Source organism: Euphorbia lathyris, chromosome 7 (assembly GCF_963576675.1).
Source record: "Euphorbia lathyris chromosome 7, ddEupLath1.1, whole genome shotgun sequence".
Taxonomy (NCBI): domain Eukaryota; kingdom Viridiplantae; phylum Streptophyta; class Magnoliopsida; order Malpighiales; family Euphorbiaceae; genus Euphorbia; species Euphorbia lathyris.
Window position 1 is genome coordinate 65,543,096 of NC_088916.1, and position 25,688 is coordinate 65,568,783.

General features: G+C 35.1%; 1 protein-coding gene across 1 annotated transcript; it reads right to left on the reverse strand.

Annotated features, from left to right (window-relative positions):
• Positions 1–3,993: 3,993 nt before the first annotated feature.
• Positions 3,994–10,471, reverse strand: LOC136235326 (L-ascorbate oxidase homolog). The gene is made up of 8 exons (XM_066024926.1): positions 10,150–10,471; positions 9,948–10,057; positions 8,740–9,010; positions 7,300–7,402; positions 6,851–7,196; positions 6,195–6,560; positions 6,028–6,106; positions 3,994–4,509 (listed from the first exon to the last, which is right to left on the reverse strand). The coding sequence occupies exons 1-8, from the start codon at positions 10,303–10,305 to the stop codon at positions 4,297–4,299; spliced, it is 1,644 nt and encodes a 547-aa protein (XP_065880998.1). The 5' UTR covers positions 10,306–10,471; the 3' UTR covers positions 3,994–4,296.
• Positions 10,472–25,688: the final 15,217 nt, after the last annotated feature.

Consider the following 25,688-nt stretch of genomic DNA (forward strand, 5'->3'; position numbering starts at 1 on the left):
GTAGGTTCAAGAATCAGGGAATTTGGATTAATATAGAGAAAGTTATGGCAGAATGTGTGCAAGTAGGTCATGTGATGATCTAAGACAAAAGGATTAGATTGCATGAACTTTGTGGAGTTAGTGTCTTGTAAATCATATAGCATTCATTAGTTTATATTTTTATTAAGTTTATGTTAAGGCTAATTGTATAAATTTTATGTGATATTAGGAGGGCAAGGTGCAATTGAACGCACACCCGATCGTGTTGAATAGATCGAACCAAGTGCGACGGTAAGCATATTGCTTATATATGTGTATGAATGTATTGTGCCTTGTGACTTGTTGAGTGTGAGATGTGGTTGAATCTGATGTGAATGGTGTGGATAATGTTTGAGTGTTTGTGATACGTCATGATTGATAAGAAAGTGATATGATTGAGTATGTTGCAGTGTTATGAGTAAATACGGCATGTTGAGCCTTGTGCACATACTGGAACTGGATAATGGTTGGATTATAAATGAATATAAGCTTGCTTAGATGGATATGTGAAATGGTCCAAGTTGAGAGTGCTATCCGAATATTGTGAGCCGGAAGCACATGTGTTGAGATATATGAGTACGTGAGTTGAGTGTAACTCCTCCGTACAGATGATTGTATTCCGAATTTAGTGAGCCGGAATACAGATTGGGCCCAAGGACCATTTTAAATATATTGTCTAAGTATAGCAAGGCCTTACTTACTAAAATAAGTATTACTATAATAAGTGAAACAAGTGAATATCTTTCTATTGATAATTCTAACTTGGTACTGATGATATATTTTGATCTGTGTTCTTTACATTACTTTTGTATACATATATGCGTAATATGATTATTGAGTAGGCAGCTCACCCCTTGCTAACAGATTTTACAGGTTAGGAGTAGTTCTTCTTGCTTAAGGTCGCACCGGCAGTGTCAGTCCATTCTCATCTAGGCATTTTGGAGTCGTGTGATGTACTTTTGTTTTGTAAATCCTCTATGTAGGATAATGACTTAAACGTGTATTGTAAATGCTTTCTCTTATGTATAATATGTAAAGTTTATATGAGATTGAAGTTTATATGATTGAGAATTGAAAGCATGTCTATAACTGATATTGTGTGAGATATCATGTGATCCAAGTGAGGGGGTGACACTTTAGATGATTACAAACAATCAATCTAGCATTTACACAGGAATAGAAAATGGGTGTAAGATCTCTTTCTTGTTTTTGAGTGCTTTGAACTTGTATTTTTCTCTCTTGTATTTTTCTTTTTGTATTTCGGCAAATGATCCAAGGATTTTGATTGTCCTTATATAGACGAAAATCTAGAGGTGGATCATTTCAAATGATTTAGCCGTTAAGTCCAAAACGGCTCTTTTAGGAGACAACTTCTGGTTAGCTTCAGGTTTTACAGGCCAATCCTATCCTCTGATTTCTTCAGACGTCAGATTTGTCTTCTTCCTGCAGACGTTGTCTTTTTGTGCCAGTTGTCTTTTAGCAATAATCTGTTGACCCATGCATCTCGGAATGTGTCTTTTGTGTAATTCCGAGGATTCAATTATTGGTGCAGAAGGTTTGCAAAACTTGTCTTCTAGTGAACAGATCTCTTATGTTGTCCTGAAGATTTACTCAGCTTCTTCTTTATTCGTTGTCTTCGTTTGTTGTTAACTTCTATGCTGAGTTCCATTTCACTTCGCTATGTTGAACTTCAGACTTCTATTCTTTGATACTGCTTTATTCGTTGTCTTCGTTTGTTGTTAACTTCTATGCTGAGTTCCATTTCACTTCGCTATGTTGAACTTCATGCTTCTATTCTTTTGATACTGAGTTCAATTCTACTCAGTTTGTTCTTTGATCTCATGCTGACTTCGTCCCGTCTTACTTTTTTTTATATCTTTTTGTATTTAAGTTTATACTCAACATTGAACAAACAGATTAGTACAATTAAATCAAAGCACTTAAATTTAATTGCCTCTTAATCATGGATGATTTTGTCAAATCAAAATCTTGTAGAAAGGTGTTTCAACAAACTCCCCCATTTTGATGTTGGCAAAATACATAATTATGAAACTCAGTTTTGAAATTCCTCATGATTGAATTATTTTTCACATTTATGAAATTACTCCCCCGTGAGGGTTGCATCTATTGTCCTAACTTAATTCTAAACCTTCCAAGATTTAATCGAATAAACTTAAGACATTGCTTACACTGACTTAGTTCAATTCTAGGCCTTCCAAGATCTAATTTAGACGAGTCTAGGTCAGTTTTCAGAAATGGTTAAATACTCAGTTTGATACATAGATTGTTTTAATGTTTAATGTATATTGAGTATGTTTACTTTTACTTGTTTGTTCAATTTTGATCGATCAACTTTTAGCACGTAACATTAGGCATGGTATTTAGATAATTCAGATAGAATGGTACTTATCATAGCTTAACCCATTAAGCATACAAAATATCAAGCACAAAAAAATATCAAGCACAAAGTACATGCTAAGTCCTGAAGCTACTTTTTCTTCTTTAAGGTAGCTTGAGCTTGATGCTCAGATTGACACTTGTCTTTTTCTTTGTCTTTGCTGCCTGATGCACCACCTGCGTGCTGAGTTCCATCTGGTCTTTTCTCCCCCGTTTTGCCATCATCGGGTGGAGGAGGAATGAAAGTATCATTTCTAGCAGCAGCAGACAAGGCGTTGGAATAACGCTTCAAGCTCTTTGTACTCTTTCGCAGGCCATCTATAACGGGAACACCGTCATCTTGAATAGATCTAGGAACCCGTAGAGAGCTACTCAGTATGCTGATGAGATACTCATGAGATTTGCTGATCCAGGAGACGGACTCAGTGAGCTGGACATAGGATTGGTGGTACATTTTGAGCACAGCCGAATCATAGAATTGGCGTTGATCATGTACTGATTGAAGGTGATAGAGACCCAATTCTTAAATCCTTAAATCCTACACTTGAAAAAATTTATCCCCGTCCTCGCCCTTCAGGGACCCAATTCCCCATTATATTTTGTTATATATACTTTCTATTTTTTTTTTGTCCATTTTTTTAGCATTTAGCTTAATATATCAACAAGGAATAAAATTGAATTTTAGTCAAGTGATAGAAAGAAGGAAAGAATAAAATTTATCTAACGTAACAACTTCAAAGAGAATCACAGTATATGTATATATATATATATATATATAAACAAAAAAAATAAGTGTTAAATGAAAAATTAATTGGAGAATCTTAATGGCAATATCAAGTATGGGTACAAGAATCCACACGGGACCATGATATCTATCCGTGTTCCCATCCCGTCTCTGCTTGCGAGAGACAAAACAATACCCATCACCGCTCTAGGGGGAATATAATTGGAAATTCCACTTCCACAACCAACGCGACAGATCTCTGATGGTGATAGAGAATCTATTCCCCTTTAGAGCATTTCCCGTACAAGCACTCTTTAAAGTTACCAAAACTTAACACATCATCTTAAAATATATTTTTTTATTTTCTATCTCATTCACATTAGACAATGCTAAGCAACTTTAAAAATTATCAATATAGTCCCACAAATTATTACTTTATATATAATTTATTTTAATAATAAATATAACTATAAAATTTCACCATTGGTAGACATCTAAATCATTTTTTTATATTAAAAAAAATAAAGGTATCAAAAATTAGCAACATTGTCATGATCATTAAGCAATCTTTTTTACTCCAATGTAAGACATTCTTCGAAAGCACCTCCAAATCATCAAACACTCTTCCAAATGTAAGATGCTCTTACGAGCCTACTTTTTATATTCTTATATTTTTTTTTCTATATCTAAGTTCTATTAAACTCAGTATATTATATACTAATCTCTATAGTATAACATTTTTCTCCATAGTTAGGATTTTTCTTAAATGCATTTCTTGTCTTACCTTTTACTTCAAAACTCGAATCATGCATGATGCAACAACTATATACATACAGAAAAAGTAAGAAAGAAACTGTAGAAAATAAATAAATAAAAAATAAGCAAAGGAGCAATAAATACAAATTTCAATGAAGAGAGCCCAGCTTTAAGATAAAGCCATAACAACAATAAGCCAATAAAAAATAAAATGTATGGAAATTGAAGGAACAGAGAAGAAGGGAAGAATACAATCATGAGAAGAAAGAATGCGACTTCGAGCTGAAGTCACTATTAATTGTTTTGGTTTCTTCTAATTTAGCCTATTGCAATGTAAATAATAATACAAAACCCTACTCTTCATAATTATCTGATCTTTAATTCATTCGTATGGTATAGATTTAGAGAGGTCGTGTGTGTCGACCACTGGCCCTCCCACAAAGCAGTGCATTCTTCGGAATGGGGTATTCATCTCTTAGTGAAGTTGATGTGGTATAGACCCTCAAATACATCTGTTGCCCGAGATACTGTCGTGCCCAGTATTCTGACCTTAGGTTCCACATTCCTACATTGTCTAGTGGAATATATATGGCACTCCATGATTTCGGATATACCTGCACATTCCGATCATATATCAATTACCAGAAGCTGGGGGAAAAGTTAAAAATAACACATTTTGTTATTCTAGTTCATCTATACTCCAATTTCATTATATATTTGACCTTTTACAATTTAACCATTGATTGACAGTGAAACAAATTGTTTTTTTTAACAGGATAGATTCGAACCCACAACACAAGTCCATATTACCATATCCTGCTATTAAATCAACAAATGGGATTACAGGAATCGAACCCTGGACCACTTGGTCATACTGGTTTTGATACCATGTCATGGAACCGAGCAGGACCGGCTCGGGACTATTTGAGGCCCTAGGCGAGATACGAAATGTAGGACTTTTATATATATATATATATATATATATATATATATATATATATATATATATATTCATGTAAAACTAAAAGTTTAATATTTATCAAAAAAATTGCTCTAGCCTTTTGAGTTGCAAAATCACTAATTAAACTTTTATATTCAATGTCTTTTAATGTCTCATTTTCAATAGATAATAAAGCTATTCCATTTAATCTTTCTTGAGACATAGTAGAACGCAAATAATTTTTAATCAATTGTTAGCATAATTCTATAAATAATAAAAGAGTTCAGAAATGAGTTTATTCTTTTAATAAAAGATAGTATTTTTAAAGGAGAATCATTTTCTATTTCTAAAACTACCTTCAATACTTTTAACTCTGAAAATAAATCATAACCATCAATATCAAAGTGTTCATCATGCTCTAATAAATCACTTAGAAAGGCACGTTTCGTTAGGATGAAGATAAATAATGTATAAACTTAACTGAGACTAATTGTGAATGAAAAGTTTGTAATTTAAAAGGTACAAAAAATAATAGTATATATAGGTACCTTTTTTTATAGCGTTTAAAATTCAAATAAAAAAAACTGTTAAAATGGATTTGATGAAAAGATAATAGTGGATTTGGAGGATTTGTATAGAAGAATAAGTCTACCCATTAATTTGTTTTATTTGACTTATTCATACTATATATATATATATATATATTCTTCCTGTAATCTATATTCTATATATACATTGCCTTCCCATTATCAAGTTGGCCCCTCTATGTATAAATTGAAGTTTCAGGATGAGCTTCCTCAAAAAAAAAAAAAAAAAAAATCCAGGATGGGTCTAATTATTTGAAAACTTTATAACCTATTATACTAAACTAAAAAATATATAAAATATATATATATGAGGCCCCAATTTTTTGGGGGCCCTAGGCAGTGGCCTTGGCTGCCTTAAAGGCAAGCCGGCCTTGGAACCGAGTGAACTAAAAGGTCAGGAGGCTGATAGTTAAAGGTCCATTCCATATTAATATTGACATGTTCATTGTCCGTTGGCTTACCCAACCCAATCCAGTCTTTGTGGTTTGGACTTGAATATGCATATCACATAAATGTGGATTATGCTTGAGAATTTGTACTAAATGCAGGGCCAAATTTTAGATTTTCCCCTTATATATCAAAGAAGAGTTTGATCTTTTAATTACCTGGATGGTGGATCGTGCAACTCCATCTCGGAGATTATATCCATCCCTGCTGGCTGGTGTCCATTGTCCTCCATCCATTCTACATTTTAACATTTTTCCCTTGTTAACCATATGATAAAAGCTTAGGCTAAGGCAAAAACATTTGAATAAATTATATATGCACTTACCCGACGACAAAGAAGCTGTAACCATCAAGATGATAGCTCTGAAGGATATCTTCATCGTTAACAAATACAATCTCAACGTATGATCTATAATCAGCTGTTAAAACCGATGTATCGAGGTAAATTCCTCCGCCATACGGTTTAGATGCTATACTGTTCTCCTTGAAAACTCCCTGAATTTTGAAGAAGTCTGCGAGCTTTAGAGGGGTATCTTGTGGGATAAAGGACACACTATTAATGGCATATCTCTGCTTGCCATTAACCTGAGCCGCATCGCTCGAAAAAATGATGGTTCTTGTTGTGTTGATCATACCATAATGGTATGAGCCTTGAGGATTTGGTCTTGGTCCACTTGCAGTAAGGTTGGTCCTGAAATCAATACAGATAAATTTTGATACAATTGATAAAGTAAAAGAAAGTGCTGTCCAAAATGCTTAAAAACAAAAGGAGTGAGATAGGACCCAAAACTAAGACTCACATCACATGCCACTTATTAGTAGCATCTATCTAGTGGGTTTTAGGGATATAAAGATGCAATAATATTGGGTTCAAATGGACCCAAAAGTTAAATGACTAGGCTAGTGCTCTGTTATTGTTAATGGAGGAACAGAGCTGGTATGAAGAGAAAAACATATTTAGATGGACAAGACCATATGTACCTAATAGAGCGGGCCTGATTGAGGGACCAATCGACCTGAATGGTCGGACCACCAGGGGGTGGGCCAGAGACTGGGCCAGCAGAGTTGCTGTAATGAAGAACACCAGTAGTAGTGATGACCGGAGAGGTGAAACGAGAGGAAACCACAATGTAGTAATCCTGACCAGGCTGGTCAGCTGTGAACAGAACAGAGTAAGATTGACCAAGATGAACATCAAGTGATGAGTAGGTCGTCTGTAGAGTATGTGTGCCCTCCACTTCTACTAATTTCATTTTATGATTCTGAATGCGGAAATTCAGTGAATTTTGCAACCCAACATTTGATATTCTTAGCCGGTAAGTTTTTCCTGCAACAATGCATCCATTGCTTCATTATAAATAATGTCTCAAAGATTGTATTAAGTTCAATTTTCAATATGTAAAATTTGGCCAGATAAGGTTGATGAATACCTTGTTCAACAGTAAGAGAATAACCGTTGGGCCCACGACCGTTGATGAGAATTCCATCAGCGAGCGGTAGTTTCTTACCACCATCCAATTGAGCTCTCAGAACCTGTACATTCCCGGAAACTAGAAATTAATTATTGCAAACAGATTTACTTTATCCTAATTACTTTAAGTTATATAGACAGTAATATTTTATTTACTTTTTCTATTAATTAGATAGGTTAGTAATTTTTTTTTAAATAATAGTAATAACTCTTTCCTATTGTAACTGTAACGTCTTCTTATCTTCTATAAGAAGCATGGATTTTTCAATAGAAAAAATCATGAGAAAAATTCAAAATATGAGAGTTGCAGTAATCTCTTATAAATCACCAATTCAAAGATAGATGATTCTAAGAGCAGAAAAAATCACCAATTGAGTTTTAATATTTTAGAATTTAGTGTTTATAAATTAGGTTTAGGTTTTATTATTTTAGAGGCTTGAGTTTATATATTAGCATCAAATTTTTTTATATAAATACTATCTAAAAATATATAATTAGTTTTTTTTTTTTTTTGAGAAAAAAAATTTAATTGTATAATAAAATATTTTACAGGATTAAATTATTAATCCGATATAATGTGTTGGGCTAAACAAGTTTGATGCGATCTCGATATACAAATTCGGCCTTTTTTTATATACAGGTCAAATTCAGCCACTATTCAAAAATATATATATATATTCCCTGAGGCATATACATAAATAAAGTCAGAAAAGAATTGACATATTTTATTTTATTTTCCATTGATTTTCTTTTCTTGATTTTATTGGAATAAAGGATTTTTGGAAAAGCACGTGGTGGGCCAGATTGAAAGTAACAGGTAGAAAGCACATGCATCACTAAAACCACATTAACAAAACCAGTGGGACATTTCAAAAGTTGCAAAATTATGCAAAAACCAAAAGCAACTAAATTAAGCTGTGGACAACGATAATTCACATTAGATTACCAAATTATCATCAATATACAAATTATGTCGATTGCTCCCTGCCAAAACCAATAATACATGATCTAAGACAAGCCATCGTCGTCACCATTTAAGAAATAAGTACTATTATTATTTAAAATTTAAATTATGTGGAGTTTAAAGCTTGAATCTTTTGAGATCTATAATAATTTACTCTCCACTTAGCAATTTAATTTGTAATTTGAGAAAATTACTAGCAGCAACACGGTCAATGTGTTTGCCCCACTATACTTATTCAAACCCACCAATTTAATACAACCCCAACTACCGGGCATGCATAACTAATGATGTTTTGATAAAATTTGACTAAACGATAATGCCAGTTTTAGCTTAAAATTAGCAAGGAAGGAAATTTAAATGAAACAAATAAATGTAACCCAAAAATTAAATAAATCAATTAATGAATAAAAAAGAGTGAAGTGTGTTAAAGGTTACCGTGTGATTGGACTTGTACCAATCTCCGATAAGCATGGTGTAATCACCATCAGGATCTGCAAAGGGAACAGGAATCCGTGGGCGACTCAGGATTCTGATTCCTCCAAAACCACCAGCAGCCTTGTGAAACCCAAGGGAAGGGAAGTAGTAAAAGCTCCCTATTTGGTCCTTCACTTGCATAATATATGTGTAGTTCTGACCTGGAGGAATTGGGCATGTTGTTCCATACACACCATCCACATAAGAATTTCTCCTCTGTTGAATTCCATTCCTATATTCACAAACACACCAAAAAACAAACTATTATGACAAATTAAGTACAAGATAGAGCTTCACCATCATTGCTTGGTTCAGTACAATGCAGAGATTTTTTTTTTTTGTCTCCAAGTAGGAATTGTAAAATTCATTCATAATCACTTTAGCTCAAATTAACTTTAGGTAGTATCAATTTAACTCTCAATTATTTGATTTTGTTTCGCTCCGTAAATTGCTTTAATGGCACATTTAATACAAGACCAAATAACACTGGAAATTGCAATTCCTCAGAAAATGAGTAAGACTTAACAAGTTCATTAATTTCTCAACGGCCAATTAAGGCTATTAAAAAGATCTCCAACCAGAACAACCCAACTCCCCACCTCATTTCTTTTAAACTGAGCTTATATTATCCTGGAATTATACTAAAAGTGGAAGACAGCTATGCTATGCTGGACAGGTAAGTTCAGTATGTAAAAGTTACTTAAGAAAAAGCAACCGTATATATATATCTTGAAAATGATCAGATCAACTGGCACTCACTTAAGCCACTGATAGCGAAGTGACATTAATATGCAAATAGTTTACTCAACATCCAACGAACACAGAAGAATTGCTTCTTTTGACTTCATTAAGTCAATTAACGAGAATCCATTAATCAATTAATAAAGCGATAATTGCGGAGGAAATCATAAATTGTAGCATGATCCAGATCTGGACCCCTTTTTGAATAAAAAAATGAGAAAACCCATCGCAATCATACATACATTCTATAAAACAGAATTGCGTAATGCTGTGTAAATCTTAGGAATTAAGTAAGGACAAATCAGTCATTTGGAAGAAAAGGCGCGTAAATCATTACGCATATTCAAGATACGGAAAGTTCACGGGACGAAAGAGAGAAAGAGATTCTTTCAAAAAAAGAGAGAGAGAGAGAGAGAAAGAGATGATACCAAGAGAGAAGAAATGGCTCATCTAAGCTGTTGAAGACATTAACAATAAGATTGTCATTGGTAACAGAATGAATATCAGGGCCTGGAAATTGACCATTGATAAGTATACCCTGTAAAAACAAAATTAGGAAATCAGACTAACAAGTTACGATTTAGAAATCAGAAAAAACTAATTCGATTAAAGAAACAATAAGTTACGAACCCGTTGACGGACGCCAAGCGGATAAATATCACCGTAAGTAACATTCCAGTTGAAGAACCTATAAGGATCTTCAGCACCGACAATGGCGAAGAGCGAGGCGGCGAAACAGAACAACAATGCAGAAACAGAACATTTTCCCGCTAATATCAGCGGCATTTTTTGGAGGCAAAAATCAAAATATAGAAACACAAATAGAAATCAGAAACCGCTTTAGCCTCTGTAAAGAAAACGAGAGAAGCGAGGCAGAGAATTTAAAAGAGATCGATCGACTGATGAGAAGAGAGAATATTAAAAGTGCGGTGCAGAAGATGAGTGAGAAGAAGAAGGTGTGTGTGGAGTATTATTTATTTATTATTTAGCCGTAAAGGAGGAGGGAGGAAAGAGGGGGGAAAAGAGTGTCGGTGGTGGGGGCCCGCGTGAGATGTATACAGGCAAAAGAGAGAGAATAGAATAGTATAGTACAGTGTAGTGTTGTGTGCGGGAAATGGTTTGTTTGGGTTGGGTCTCCCTGCCACATGGGGTAGTGCGGTGTGGGGGCAGATACGACGCCGTGTGAAATGAGGAAGGAGTTGCGCCATGTGATGAGCGTCTAATACACAAATAACCTCTGAACTTATTCAAATGTTGTGACAGCTCTCCGAACTTTTAATTGTAACTACTTAGAGCATCTCCAACAACCTCTTAAATCGGTTCTTAAGTTAAAATTTGAGGAGGGAGAATGAAAAATCATCTCCAACAGCCTCTTAGTGGCTCCTCAAATCACTAAGAGCCCCTCAATCCTCTCTATTAATAGAATGTCTCTTTCCACCTCTTAGTGCCTCTTAACTTCTTTTTTATTAATAATTTATTATTGAGTAGTCTCTCTCCTTACATTATTGGTAAATATAACAATAAATAATAATGTTAACAATAAAATAATAAATAAGGAGTGAGTATAAGGAGTATTGTTGGAGATGATATATCTTAGTCACTCTTAAATCACTAAGAGTCAATTATTTATATTATTTTTAGAGAGTATACTAAGAGTCTCTTGGAGATGCTCTTACCCCTCAAACTTGTCCAATTATAAAACATAACTCCTCAAACTTGTCCAATTGTAAAACATAACCCAAAATTGCTAACATGGACTGCAATGGAAGAAACACATGAAATACAAAAGCTGCAACGCTCGTGGAGTGTGATAATCAGATCTTTGGCGTGATACGAATTCGGTGAAACATTTTTACGGTTACTTCAAGTACGGGATAAAAAAATTCCCAATTTGGGGTTATGTTTTATAATTGGACAAGTTTAAGGAGTAAGTTGTTACAATTGAAAATTTGAGGAGGCAGTTGTAATATTTGGACAACTTCAGGGGTTATTTGTGTATTACGTTTTGTTTTTTTTATTTAACTCCCACCTCTCTTGGTCTTTGAAATTCAATGGTGGTGGAGGTGGTTGCATATGATTGTTTGTTGCTTTGTGTTTTAAATATGTTTATGCTTTTCTTAGAGGTTTTTTGAATTACTCAAGCGCCAAACTTTCTTTTATGACTCCATCTCCCAAATTTACTACTACTACATTAATTTCATGTTTGATTTCAACTTTTAGGTTTAATATTTTAACAATTTTTTGACTTTTAAGAGATGAAAATTGACTTATAAAGCTATAGTTTCTTTTAAGTGATGTAACCAAACTTTCTTATATATATATATATATACACACGTAAGAAGTCTGTAGAAGGCTGATAGGTCCATATTTATACATATTTTTATATCTTAATTCCTTAGGGTTTAGTTTTAGTTTTGTTGTTTAGGTGCAAGTTTTACCTTATTTTCTGTTTTGTAGGTATTTTTGAGACTCAATTACAAATTGATGGTTAAAATGGTGATTCTATGGAGTTTAAAGAGAATTTGAAGAAACTTGGCAAGTCATGTGCTGAAAAGGAGTTTCAAATGATGATCTGTCCTAACTTATGCCTGTGGATCAATGAGCATTTAATGGAGAATTGATGACTTATGTTATGAGATTCTTAACATATATAATATTTATAAGATTTTAACTCTATTAGGATTTTCTTAAATAGTCCTAATTAGAGTTTAATCCTAAAGATGAGTTTCTTTTAGAGTTTAATTCTAAATGAGAGTTTCTCTTAATATTTTTATGAGGAATTAATAAAAGTCAGTTTTTCTCTCTTTTGAAAACCAAGAGGCACAATTGTGAGAGCTATAAAAAGAGACAATCAGAACCACATTTGGGAAGGAATGACACACACACAAAGAAGACACACACAGAGAGAACAATAAAAAATATCAAAGGCTCTTCATGCATCATCATTCTTCCATGGCTTCTTCTTCCTCTAATATGAACTAATTTCCAATTTCTAGCTAGAGGTTTTTAGGTCTTGAATAATCAATTGGGAGATCATTATGTACTTAATCTTTTTCATCTATTCAAGTAATCAATTTCTATTCCGTTCTTGTTCGTATTGCATGATTTAATTGAATCCTTGATTTGATTATTTACTTGTAATCGTTTCGCTAATTAGATGTTTAAATACGTAATCGTTTAACTCATCTAATGCAAGTAGCAAATAACATAGTTAATTGTGGACAAGCTTTTAACCTATGTTGTGAATGTAATTGATATGCTTTAAATAATCCTGCTTTAGTGATTATTGAGTAGAATTGGTATCTCTTTCATACTTTAATGCTTTCAATCAAATTAAATTCCAAAGCTTGTTTGGAACTGTTTAATTGATTAGGGAAAATTAATAAGCTTTTCTTAATTGTCCAATCGGTAAGAAGAGATAGGTTGTTAATGCTTTTTAATAACCATAGCTAATTTATTTGAAGGGTTGAAATTTATATTTTCTATGATCGATGATCAATTGTTCAATTCAAGACTCAAACCTAACCTCTAGCTGGAATCTTTTTCATATATATTTCTCAACTATTTAATTTTTCTCCTATTTTATTATTATTTGTTATTTTCTATTTATTTCATTCTACAAACCAAAAAACCCCCCCTTTTACTTTTAATTGTTAATTCTGAAAAGTTATAATTCTACCAGTCTCTGAGGATTCGACCCTACTCCATATTTACTACAGTTTTTGGATTCCAAGAGTAGGTATTTTATTTTTGGTGAATTCGACACTCATCAAAGGCTATCAAGACTTGTGAAAAAAACAAACTAACTTCTAACATAACAATTTTTAGAACCAACTAAAATAATCTTTAAAGATTATATATCTCATAGTTTTATAGTAGATCACTCGTGATGATTCAAAAAGAAAAAACATGTAAAATTCATATTCCAATAGGCGATATATTATTTTTTTTATAATAACGCTTATATCATTTTATTAGGTTAAATAGTACAAATACATCATGAAAATAGTAAGGAAGAAAAGCTTACATAAGTACAGACTAAAGTCTAATACAAGATCCATAAAGGAAAGAAATATACTACAGCGAGCAAACATAAAGAGGCTACAAAGAGCAAAAATGACCATAAAAGGTACAACTAAAACAAGAAGACGACAAATCTCATACTTCTCTCGAATCCAAATCCAAATAAAAGCAGTTGCTAACCAATCGTCATCATTTAATTTCTTCCGACCAATCAGATATGGGTCCTTTCTACTAGTGCAACCTCGTAGATCTGTGGATCTACGTATAAGATAATACGTTTTTGCTCTTGCTAAAATCGAAAAAAGTGTAAATGAAAGGGTTGTAGCTAACAAATGCAAATCAGACGGAGAAAAACCCGACAAAAAGTACATATTTCAACTTAAGAGAAAAATAAAGAACACTAGAATTATGAGGAGAAACACAGATGAGTGGAGGAAGAAGGAAAGCGAACCTTCCTTCTTCCTCCTCCAAGTAACTCTAATTAAAAGGAGAAAAACAGAAGAAGAAAGAAAGATAAGAAAATGGGCGGACTAGAGTTTTCCTGTAGAAGAATATGAGATAGAGAGAGAGTTCTTTATGTTAGTCCCAATAGGCAATATAATTACCCTCGCGGTAAGAATGCACAAAACGTATATCTCAGTGTCGATCTCTCTGGTCCTATCCCCCTCTGATGAAGCAAATAACCAATTGAGAATCTAATTCCACCACAACATTTCTAAACCCCTCCTTTTGGACTAAAAGCAAATGATAATTAAACCCTAATGTTAGTAAGTCTTGCAAAATGTAAAACATCCATTGCACCTCAACTATGACAGTAGCTGATGCTCGGTATTCTGCTTATATGGAAGACATTGACACTGTAACTTGCTTTTTGCTTTTCCAACTTATTATAGACTTGCCTAAAAACACACATAAACTAGTAACTGGTCTTTTGGTGTCCATATAAGTGGCCCAATCTGCATCTGAAAGTGCCTTTAAAGCCAATTATGAATTAGAAGGATAAAAGAGACGTTATTCTGAGTCTTTCTTATTGTACAAAAGCACTTTTCTTACTGCAACAAAATGAACATTATTAGGTTGACATTTATTCAATTGAGAATAAACAACAGAAATAGAACTAATAGCACTAGCACGTTGAACAACAACAATCTCTCGAGCCAAGAGATACAAGCCATTGCACATCTTAACTAAATCAATCGTCTGCTGAAGATAAGTGTCCTGAATATGACACACATCATCATCAAAAACACAAACAAATTTAGAATGACGAGTCAATCTGCTAACGTAAACTATATTGAATTTGAAGCTTGGTATATAAAAGACATTAAAAAGCATAATATGATTTTCATTCTAACAGTGCCTATTTGATTAACCATTGACTGTTGGTTATTAGGTAATCTTACAGTCACATTATCAACATTATACAAAGACAAAAAAAAACATATATCATTGCAAATATGATATGTTGCACCATTGTCCAAAATTCACACCATCAATATAAGATTGTGTAAAAGGAAAAGAACAAGTACATGACACCATATTACTGATAAAGAGGGCTTTGATGCTCACGGACAGAATCTTGTGTAGCAAAAATGCATATCAAACGAGTGTATTGTGCCTTAGTCAAAGTAAGGCTAGCTAAAGACTCCTTGAATTGGCCGCATAGCAACTGGAACAACTGCAAAAGAATCCTCAAAACCACTGATATCAAAAGTCACATTCCTTGTCACATTCTTCTTGCTTTTCATGAACTTGAAATTGGGAGGAAATACAATTTTTTATAGCATTGATCCACTGTGTGACCATGTTTATCACAGTGACTATACTTAGGACATGTCTTTTTCTTGGCATCACAATATTGTCCTTTTGCAAGATTAATAAAAGATTCCAACTGCAAACTAGAATTATTATTTTGCCTCTCTTGTTCAATTAGCAAAGACAAAACAAAAGTAATATCTGGATAAGAAAGATTTGTGATCTTGCTCCAGCAAATTCAGCATTTAAACCTTTAAGAAATCTTATTATTGAATATTTTCTTGATAGGACTTAGATTTAACTAAAAGTGTTGCACATTTACAAGTTGGAAAACACTTATAGACTGACAATGGTCGAAAATTGATCAACTCCTCCCATAACGTCATATGCTTAGTGTAATACTCAGTCACAGTCAAAGATCCTTGAGTAAAGATGTAGATATGCTTTTGTAACTTAGAAATCTTGAGCAAAACGCTTGTCCATATTACCCCATGCATCACTGTAGTTATAAAACCAATGAATGTTATTCGCAATGGCAGGTATCACTGATCTACTGATCCAAGAAAATATCATGGTGTTGCATTGCTCCCAGACAGTGAGATTCACATCATTCTCCTCCAGCATAGGTAAAGATCCATCAAGAAAAAAATCTTGTTCTTCGCACGCACTTTTAAATTCGCGGCTCCACGAGTAATAGTTATCTCCTATGAGAAACAATCACCAAAATGAGTTTAAGAAAATATCAGAAGTCAACAAAGGTAAAATTCAAGACTAAAGTCAGCAGATGAAAGTCACACAACGAAAGCTGAGTACAACACAACTCAGCCTGGAAAACAGAAGTTGTCTCTAAAGCTTGAAAGCGAAACCGCTAAGTCAAGCAATATGATAGTCAGGTCAGCTGCACTCAGGTCAGCTTCAATGTTGATCAACGTTGAAGACAAAATCTGTCATGTTCTGAGTAAAATTCAGAAGTTACAGAAATCTGTCAGAAGGACCTTTTCGAGAAGCATGGACTATATGACGCACACAACAAGACAAACCTGGCAACTGACGAAGACAGAAGAAACAACATTTTGATTGGCCTGCAGCACTGAGCGCTGACCAAGTGATGACGAAAGAAGAACGTTTTCCCACAACGGCTATGTCAGGATTCAAATGATTGATACCTCGGACATCACTATAAATAGGCCTTTCCAACACTTGATTCAATATAGATCTTTATCAAGTCTATTCATTGATAAAGTACAAAATAGAAGCTCTGTCCTGAAAAGAAAAAGCAAACTCTTACACCAAACTCCTATTTTCGTGTAAAAATCTAGAGTGATTTTATTCATCTAAAGTGTTCTTCACTCAGTGAGAACAAATTATGTATCATTTGTAAAAGGTTAGAAAAGAGAGGCTGAGTACTCGGTTATAGTACTCAGTGGTAGAGAGAAGCTGAGTACTCGGTTATAGTATTCAGTGGTAGAGATAGGATTGAGTAGACGAATAGAGGACGGTACTCTTGCATACTCAGTTGCTATTGTAAACGGTTTGTGTTCTACCTTTAAAGGGCTCAGTAGAGGATTCAAAAAGCTCGGAAGGATTCCGGGGACTGGATGTAGGCAGAGAGGTCGAACTAGGATAAGTCTGCTGAGTAACTTCTAACTCTTTATCTTTTGATATATATATATATATATATATATATATATATATATATATATATATATATATATATATATATATATATATTGCTTGCTAAATATTACTCAGTAAAACAACAAATTGTAGACTCTGAGCTGAGTAATCTTAGTGCTGAGTTGGAAACTGACTTAAGTGTTGCTTCCCAACTCACATTGAAACAGCTCTAGTTAGCAATTGACTAAAGCTGTCTCAAAACCTACTCAGCGGTGCTGACCTAGAGACTGAGTAAAGATATTAAATTTAAAATAAGTCAGCCTTAATTAAAAAAATTTATAATAGTTCCTAACCCCCCTTGGAACTAATACTGTCACGTTACACGAGAACAACAAGTGGTATCAGAGCCTAATAGCTCACTAATCAAGATAAACCTATCTTGAGCTGATCCCTGTAATGGCTGAGAACAGCACTCGTTTCCTTCCAGGAAATCAAACAACTCAGATACTCCCTGAGGGATTATCTATTTCAAGGCCTCCACTGTTCTTCGGGGCTAACTATACTTTCTTGAAGAACAGAATGAAAAATTTCATTCAGGCAACAAATATGAGTGCATGGCTGGCTATAGTCCAAGGCCCTTTTGTTCCCTATGAAATCATTGACGGTGTAAAAACTGTCAAAAGCGAGGCTAAATGGTCAGAGGATGACCTTAAGAAATTGCAAAATAATGCTTTGGCTATAAATATGCTTCACTGTGCTTTAGATGCTGCAGAATACAATAAGATTTCAGATTGTGAGTCAGCACAAGAGATCTGGAAAAAGCTGGAGGTTACCTACGAAGGAACCAGTAAGGTCAAAGAGTCAAAAGTGAATCAACACATGCGGTTATACGAGCTGTTCGAGATGAATGATGATGAAGGCATCTCTGAAATGAATGCAAAATTCACTAATATAATCAACGAGCTCAAGAGACTCGGCAAGAACTTCACCGAGGAAGAACATGTGAAGAAAATCCTAAGAAGCCTCCCCAAAAGCTGGCAAGCAAAGAAAACAGTTGTTGAAGAAGCTCAGGACCTGACCATGTACAAGTATGATGAGCTCATTGGATCTTTGTTGACCCATGAGATTTCAATGAAGAATTTTGAAGTAAGAGAAAATTCTGAAGACAAGAAGCAAAATTCTCTTGTCATGAAAGCTGACTCAACTAACGCTAACTCATCAGATGATGAGGAAATGGCCATGTTCACTAGGAAAATGAAAAAGTTGTTTAGAAGAAATTACAAATACAGCAAAAGGCCATTTAAAAGGAGTGGTAAATATAAAGCTGAGTCAAGTGACAGCAGACACAAGAAAGACAACTTAAAGCCCGTTACCTGTTTTGAATGTCATCAAACTGGACACGTCAAGTCAAGCTGTCCTACTCTGAAGAAAGATAAGAAGGGCAGTAGAAAAGCAACGGTGGCCACTTGGAGTGATAGTGATGAGTCAACCTCGTCAAAAGCTGATGCCACTGAGTGAGCGAACATCTGTTTCATGGCTGACGAGTCTGCTGACCTCTGCCATTCTGAGCAAACTGACCACTCAGGTCCATCTGACCATGAGGAACACTCAACCGAGGTAATGACTCTACCTTTGCTCAGAAATGAAATGATTAATGCCCTGAGTGATCTCTATACACTTATCAAAAAGTGTAACAAGAAAATACGAGGACTCAGTAGGCGATGTGATGAGATTGAGGAGGTCAAGCTGAGTGATCTCCGACATGTTCTCCAGGACAATACCAGGCAAGATGAAAATTTAAAAATCATGCATAGGTTTGTCTCTGAAGTCCAATCAGATTCTAAGAAACTCAGGAAGGACATCACATCCATACAGAGCCAGCTGAATACATCAGCTGAGAAAAGGTTCCATTCAAAAGCTGAGTACCCAGGTACTAGTCAGCGGAGATGGAATACTCAGCAGAAAAGTCAATGTGACTTATGTGGAAAGAAAGGACACACCACAAAAGTGTGTTGGCATGCTCAGCACCAAGGTGCTGACCAGCAAGTAAGGTATCCCCAATGGAAGGTCTATTGTGACTTCTGTGGGAAGAATGGCCACACTATCAATGTGTGTCGTCATAAAATTAAGCATGATGTATCACCTGCTGACTCTAACAAACGAGGACCCAAAAAGACTTGGGTACCTAAAGATAACTAGCTGTATTACAGGTAGGCCTGAGGTGTGCTGAGAAGTCAAAGTTGTGGCACATTGACAGTGCATGCTCAAGGCATATGACTGGTGATGAAACTCAGTTCATCACACTTGTGCATAAACGAGATGGAAATATAAGTTTTGGAGACAACAAAAAGGGTAAGATAGTAGGGTCAGGTACTGTTGGTGGTAATCCTACTATTGAGTCAGTCTCCCTAGTCAGAGGACTTGAATATAACCTACTAAGCGTAGCTCAGCTGTGTGACAGCGGTAGAAAGGTTGTATTCGATGCCACTGAGTGCAAAATACTCGAGGGCAAAACAAATGAGTTGATTCTACCTACACCTCGTGTTAACAACATTTTCATGCTAAATTTAGAAAAGAAGTTTTCAAAAAATATATGCTTAGTGTCAAAGGAAGATAATTCCTGGCTATGGACCTCCTTGCCAAATTAGCAAGAAAGCAATTAGTTGAGGGATTGCCCAAACTCAAGTTTGAGAAGAACAAATTATGCAATGCTTGTCAGCAAGGAAAACAAACTAAGAAATCTTTTCAAAGTAAAAATGTAGTCTCAACCAAGCGTCCATTAGAGTTACTACACTTGGATCTTTTCGGACCAGTCCAGCCGCTGAGCTTGGGTGGTAAGAAATTTTCCTTGGTCATTGTAGATGACTTCTCTCGGTACACTTGGGTCACCCTGCTGAGTAGCAAGGATGAAGCTTTTGAGATGTTCTCAACATTGGTTAGAAAACTTGAAAATGATAAAGACCTAAAATTATCTCACATCCGAAGTGATAATGGTGGAGAATTCAAAAATCAACAATTTGATGAATTCTGTAAAGCTAGCAGCATTGACCATAATTTTTCTGCTCCTAGAACTCCTCAACAGAATGGGGTAGTTGAGAGGAAGAATAGAACCTTGGTTGAAATAGCTAGTGTTGAAACACCTTTCCACATGATTTTGATTTGACAAAATTATTTAAGTTAATCCATGATTAAGGGACAATTAAATTTAAGTGCTTTGATTTAATTATGCTAATATGTTTGTTCAATGTTGAGTATAAATATAAATACAAATAGAAATAAAAAATAAGACAGGACAAAGTCAGCATAAGATCACAGCACAAGCTGAGTAGAGTAGAACTCAACGTAAAAGAAGATAAGTTATCTTCAGAACAGAAGCTTAAAGATCAAGCTAATCAACGAAGCTGAGTGGAACGAAACTCAGTATCAAAAGTAGAAAAGTCTTCTTAAGAACTATGTCTTGCAGAACGAAGCTGACCATGGAAGCTGCGTAAAAGAGAACTCAGTATTTGCATTAGCAAACAATCGAAGACAACGGCTATCAAAGACAAGCTGAGTGATCTTCAGGACAGCACGAATGATCCGTTTGCTAAAAGACAAGCTCCGACAACTGTCTGCACCAATAATAGAAACCTTGGAATTACGCAAAAGCCAATCTCGAGATGCATGGGTCAACTGTTCTGTCACTAAAAGACAATCTGGCATAAGAAGACGAAATCTGTGAGAAGAGGACAAACCTGACACCTGCGGAATTCAGACGACAGGATTGGCCTGCAAGTCTGAAGCTGAACAGAGCCTTGTCTCAAAAAGGAGCCGTTTGGATCAACGGACAAATCCAAGATACAAATCATTTCTGCTTCAGACCTCAACTATAAAAGGACATAATCATTCTTAGATCATCAGTCGATCACAACAAGAACAAAAAGAGTATACATACAAAGCAAACAAAAACCAAAAGAGATCTTACACCAAATTTCTATTCTTGTGTAAAAGCTAGATTGATTTTCTGTAATCATCTAAAGTATTCTTCATTTAAAAAGAACAATTTGTATCAATTGTAAAATTGAGAGTGTTGTGATGAGTACTCGGTGTTGAGTGCTTAGTGGCAGAGAAATCTAGGTGTTTGGTTATAGCACTTAGTAGGAGTTGAGTAGACGAATAGAGGATGGTACTCTTGCATATTCAACTGCCTTGTAAACGGTTTGTGCTCTACCTTTAAAGAGCTCAGTATTGGATTTAAAAAGCCCGGAGGGATTCTAGGGACTGGACGTAGGCGGAGAGGCCGAACCAGTATAAGTCGTGCTGAGTAATCTCTAACTCTCTCAATATATATATATCTGTATGTGTTGCTTGTTATATTTACTCGGCATATAAATTGTTTAAATTGACACTGAGTAAATAAGAGTGCTGAGTTGGAAGCTGACCACAAAAGTGTTAATTCCCAACTCATATGTAAAATAGTTCTAGTCAACATCTGACTAAAGCTATCTTACGCTATAATCGGCCGTGCTGACCAAAGCTGAGTTAACAAACTCAAGAAAATATATTAAGTCAGCTTAATTAAAAAGGAAAAAGTTATATTAGTTCCTAACCCCCCCTTGGAACTAATCATATGGGACCAACAGCTAGGACAATGCTGAGTGAGAATAGGCTTCCAAAGTATTTCTGGGGTGAAGCTGTTAACATAGCTTGCTATATACTCAATAGGGCCTTAGTCAGACCTATACTTAAGAAAACCCCCTATGAACTTTGGAAAGGACGAAAACCCAACATTGGATATTTTCATGCATTTGGTTGCAAATGAAGGAAAATAGACAAGCCTAGGCGCAGCGAAATTATAAAATTTTATCTATTTTATTTATTTCCCTTTTCCAAGATCTGTTAATTGTTATTTCATATAAATAGGGATAGAACGAAATACCTTTATGACGATCTATCTACCCCGTTGCAAACGAAGTGCCCACAACTTCAAAAGAATAGAATCTGTCAAATAATCTGCCCCCTAACCGAACAGACCTTCCAGACCTCCGAATGAAAATCCCAACGGTGAAAACAATGAAGAATATGTCTAGAAGCTCCTGTCCAAAAATCGTGACGATCCGACGGTTCAATCTCCGGGAATCCACGAAATTGTGAACTGACCTGATGTAGGAGGAGCAAAACGAATTTCTCCTTTTGTTTGTCTTTTCTTCTTTCATGAGAACAACAAAACAAACAACACAGAAAAGAATAACTAATCAGTAATCAACCCTAATAATAGCAATCACAATGATTGCCTCTAACAGAAATCGATACGAGATCAAAGAGAGAGTAAGAAAGATTGTAATTAGCCGAGACGATTTCGGAGCGGTTCCTCTTGCCTCCTTATTGTCTTAGTCGAAATATGTAGGTTTGGGAGTCTATTTATAGACTTCTCAAAACCCTAATCCCAGTTGTGTTAGGTAATTAATTAATTAGAATCTTATTCGGAATAGGATTACTAATTAGATAATTAAATAAACATTTTACTATTATCTAAATAATAACTAATTATATCTAGATAATTATTATTAATCAAATTAATAATTAATTAATGTTAGGAATAATTAATTAGAGTTTTAATTGCATAAAACATCCAATTAATATTATCAGATAATTCTTTAGTTTAATTTATAATCATAATCTAATCACAATTATTAAATCAAATTAATATCCTATTTAATTAATGAATTTTGGCCCATATATTGTGTCTCACTAATTTACACTTTCGTTCTCCGATTCCAAGTCCCATATGCGACCCATTAGGTCCTTTATTGCTACTAGCCGTATATATCTTTTGAAATTAATTCATTATGATTAATTCCAACATATATATAACGGAATACCGTCGCGAGCTGTTACTAGCAGAACCTATGATATTCCCCTAGAGCAATTAAGAAGTCAGGTTGATAACTGACGTTAACCTTTCTGCATTAGGTACAGTATAATACGATCCTTCATCAACTATATCCTGTCGGTCAATTCCTTATAACCATGGAACGTGTCAAGGTTACATATAACGAAGAGTCCGGTTTTACTTGTACAGGTTGAATTCACTCTGAAAGATAAGTTAAGTGAAATGTTCATTTCTACTCTTAACTCTATCACCTTGCAAGGATTTCAGTTAATTCACCACAAGCGGCCATTTGGATATATCTCCCACTTATCGGGAGTGACGAATGCTCAATCTGACATTAACTATTCTACAATCACTTTGTGTGATACCCAACCCTGCTCTCACACACCCCAGGCTCTCACCTGTTGGATCGTGCTCGCACATAATCAAAGTATCAGACTCCATAATCCAGAATCACTAATTAACGAATGTTTGAGTCTGAGGATTAGTTATACCTACTAATACCAATGAGATGAACATTTGACACTTTTAGATAAATTAATCCATGCTGTTATCTCAAGTCGGGTCCCAATCCTAATGAACTCATTCACCGGATCCATGTAACTGTCTAGATATCTAAATATCTAAAGCTTGTGAGATCAGCTTTCTGTCTCCACAGAAAACACTGTTACATGCAAGTCTCAACAGTAATATGCCAACCCCTATAACATATTACTTGACTTGGGTTGATTTTAAGTCTATTGGTCTATTATAAAGTATAGTCTCACTTCATGCTTGTATGAACACTTTATAACTACTTAAATAAACTTAGGATTACTTTCTTTATGAAAGATTTGTGCCTTTATATATAGTTACATTTTAATGCTATATATCTGATTAAACAAATGACTAAATAAACAATTTATTCATTAATATTTATATCCTAAAACAATTGTTTTTAGGACACTAAACTCCAACAGCAAATGTTTTATTCTAAATACTAAAGACAACCTTGCTAAGTTTGATTCAAAAGCTGACGAAGCTATCTTCTTAGGCTACTTAACAAACAGCAAAGCATATAGGGTGTTCAATAAACGAACTCAGGTCTTAGAAGAGTCTGTACATGTTGAGTTCGAAGAAACTGATCCTGCAGGAAAATTAAATCAATCAACTGAGGATGACCAATGCTCAGCATCTGCTGACCAAAATGGAGCCGCTGAGTCATTACCTCAAGAGCTGACCAAAGGTAAAAACGAACCTCAAATTATTTTCACTGACCAACTTAAACCTGCAGAGATTGTTGAAACACCTGCCCCTGAAGACACTACATTGCCAAAAGAGATCAAGGTGCCAAGAGGACACTCTGAAAGTAGCATTCTTGATGCCGTTGAGAACACATTAATGACTAAAAATCAACTCAGGAGATATCTCAGAAATGTAGCTTTCGTGTCAGTTCTTGAACCAAGAAACTTCTCAAAAGCTGAGAACGATGAGTTCTGGATAAATGCAATGCAAGAGGAGCTTGATCAAATCAAAAGAAATGAAGTATGGGACTTGGTGCCAAATCCAAGAAGTCAGAAGATTATAGGAACAAGGTGGGTATTTCGAAATAAGCTAGATGAACAAGGAAACGTAGTCTGGAACAAAGCCAGACTCGTAGCTCAAGGTTACACTCAGCAGGAAGGTATTGACTATGATGAGACCTTTGCCCCTGTAGCTAGATTAGAAGCTATAAGAATATTATGTGCATATGCTAGCTTTATGAATTTTAAATTGTTCCAAATGGATGTCAAGAGTGCATTTCTTAATGGAGTTATAAATGAAGAGGTTTATGTTAGTCAGCCTCCAGGGTTCAAGGACCCCAAGTTCCCAAACCATGTTTATAAACTCAAAAAGGCTTTGTATGGCCTGAAGCAGGCACCACGTGCTTGGTATGAAAGGCTGACCAGCTTCCTACTGACCAGAAACTATGTCAGAGGAAAAGCTGACACAACCTTATTCATTAAGAAAAAGGGTAAAGATACCCTGCTGGCACAAATATATGTTGATGTTATTATTTTTGGTGCTACTAATGAGTCAATATGCAAGGAATTTAGTAAGCAAATGCAAACTGAGTTTGAGATGTCAATGATGGGAGAACTCAACTACTTCCTTGGACTCCAAATCAAACAAGGCAAGAATGGCATCTTCATCAGCTAGACTAAGTATGCCAAGGAAATATTGAAGAAATTTGAGATGGAAAATTGTAAGACAATATCTACTCCAATAGGCACTGACACTGTGCTCTGTTCTGACGAAAAAGGTAAGCTAGCAGACAGTAAATTGTACCGAGGTATGATTGGCTCTCTACTCTATCTAATGACAAGTAGGCCAGACATTCAGTACTCAGTATGTTACTGTGCAAGATATTAATCTAACCCTAAGGAATCTCATGACATAGCTGTAAAAAGAATCCTTAGATATTTGCAAGGCTCAGTGAATGCAGGTTTATGGTATCCTAACACAAATGATTTCACACTCATTGGATACACTGACACTGACTATGGACGAGACAAGCTTGAGCGGAAAAGTACTTCAGGAGGATGTCATTTCCTTGGAAGATGTCTAGTGTCTTGGTTCAGTAAGAAGCAGTCGTCAATAGCCCTGTCAACAACTGAAGCTGAGTACATTGCTGCTGGAAGCTGTGTTGCACAAGTCATTTGGATCAAGCAACAGTTGGAAGATTATAGAGTTCAGACCAAAATGATTGAAGTCAAATGTGACAACAAAAGTGCCATTGACTTATCAAAGAATCCAATCCAGCACAGCAGGATTAAACATGTCAGCATTAGGCATCACTTCATCAGAGATCACGCACTCAAAGGTGAGATCAAACTGACCTATGTTCCAACGGATGAACAGCTTGCAGATATCTTCACGAAGC

Coding starts and splice junctions, on each gene's coding strand:
- LOC136235326 (XM_066024926.1), bottom strand. CDS start 10,305: ATGCCGCTGATATTAGCGGGAAAATGTTCTGTTTCTGCATTGTTGTTC. Junction 9,011..9,947: donor GAGCCATTTCTTCTCTCTTG/GTATCATCTCTT, acceptor TTGTGAATATAG/GAATGGAATTCAACAGAGGA. Junction 6,107..6,194: donor TACAGCTTCTTTGTCGTCGG/GTAAGTGCATAT, acceptor GTTAAAATGTAG/AATGGATGGAGGACAATGGA.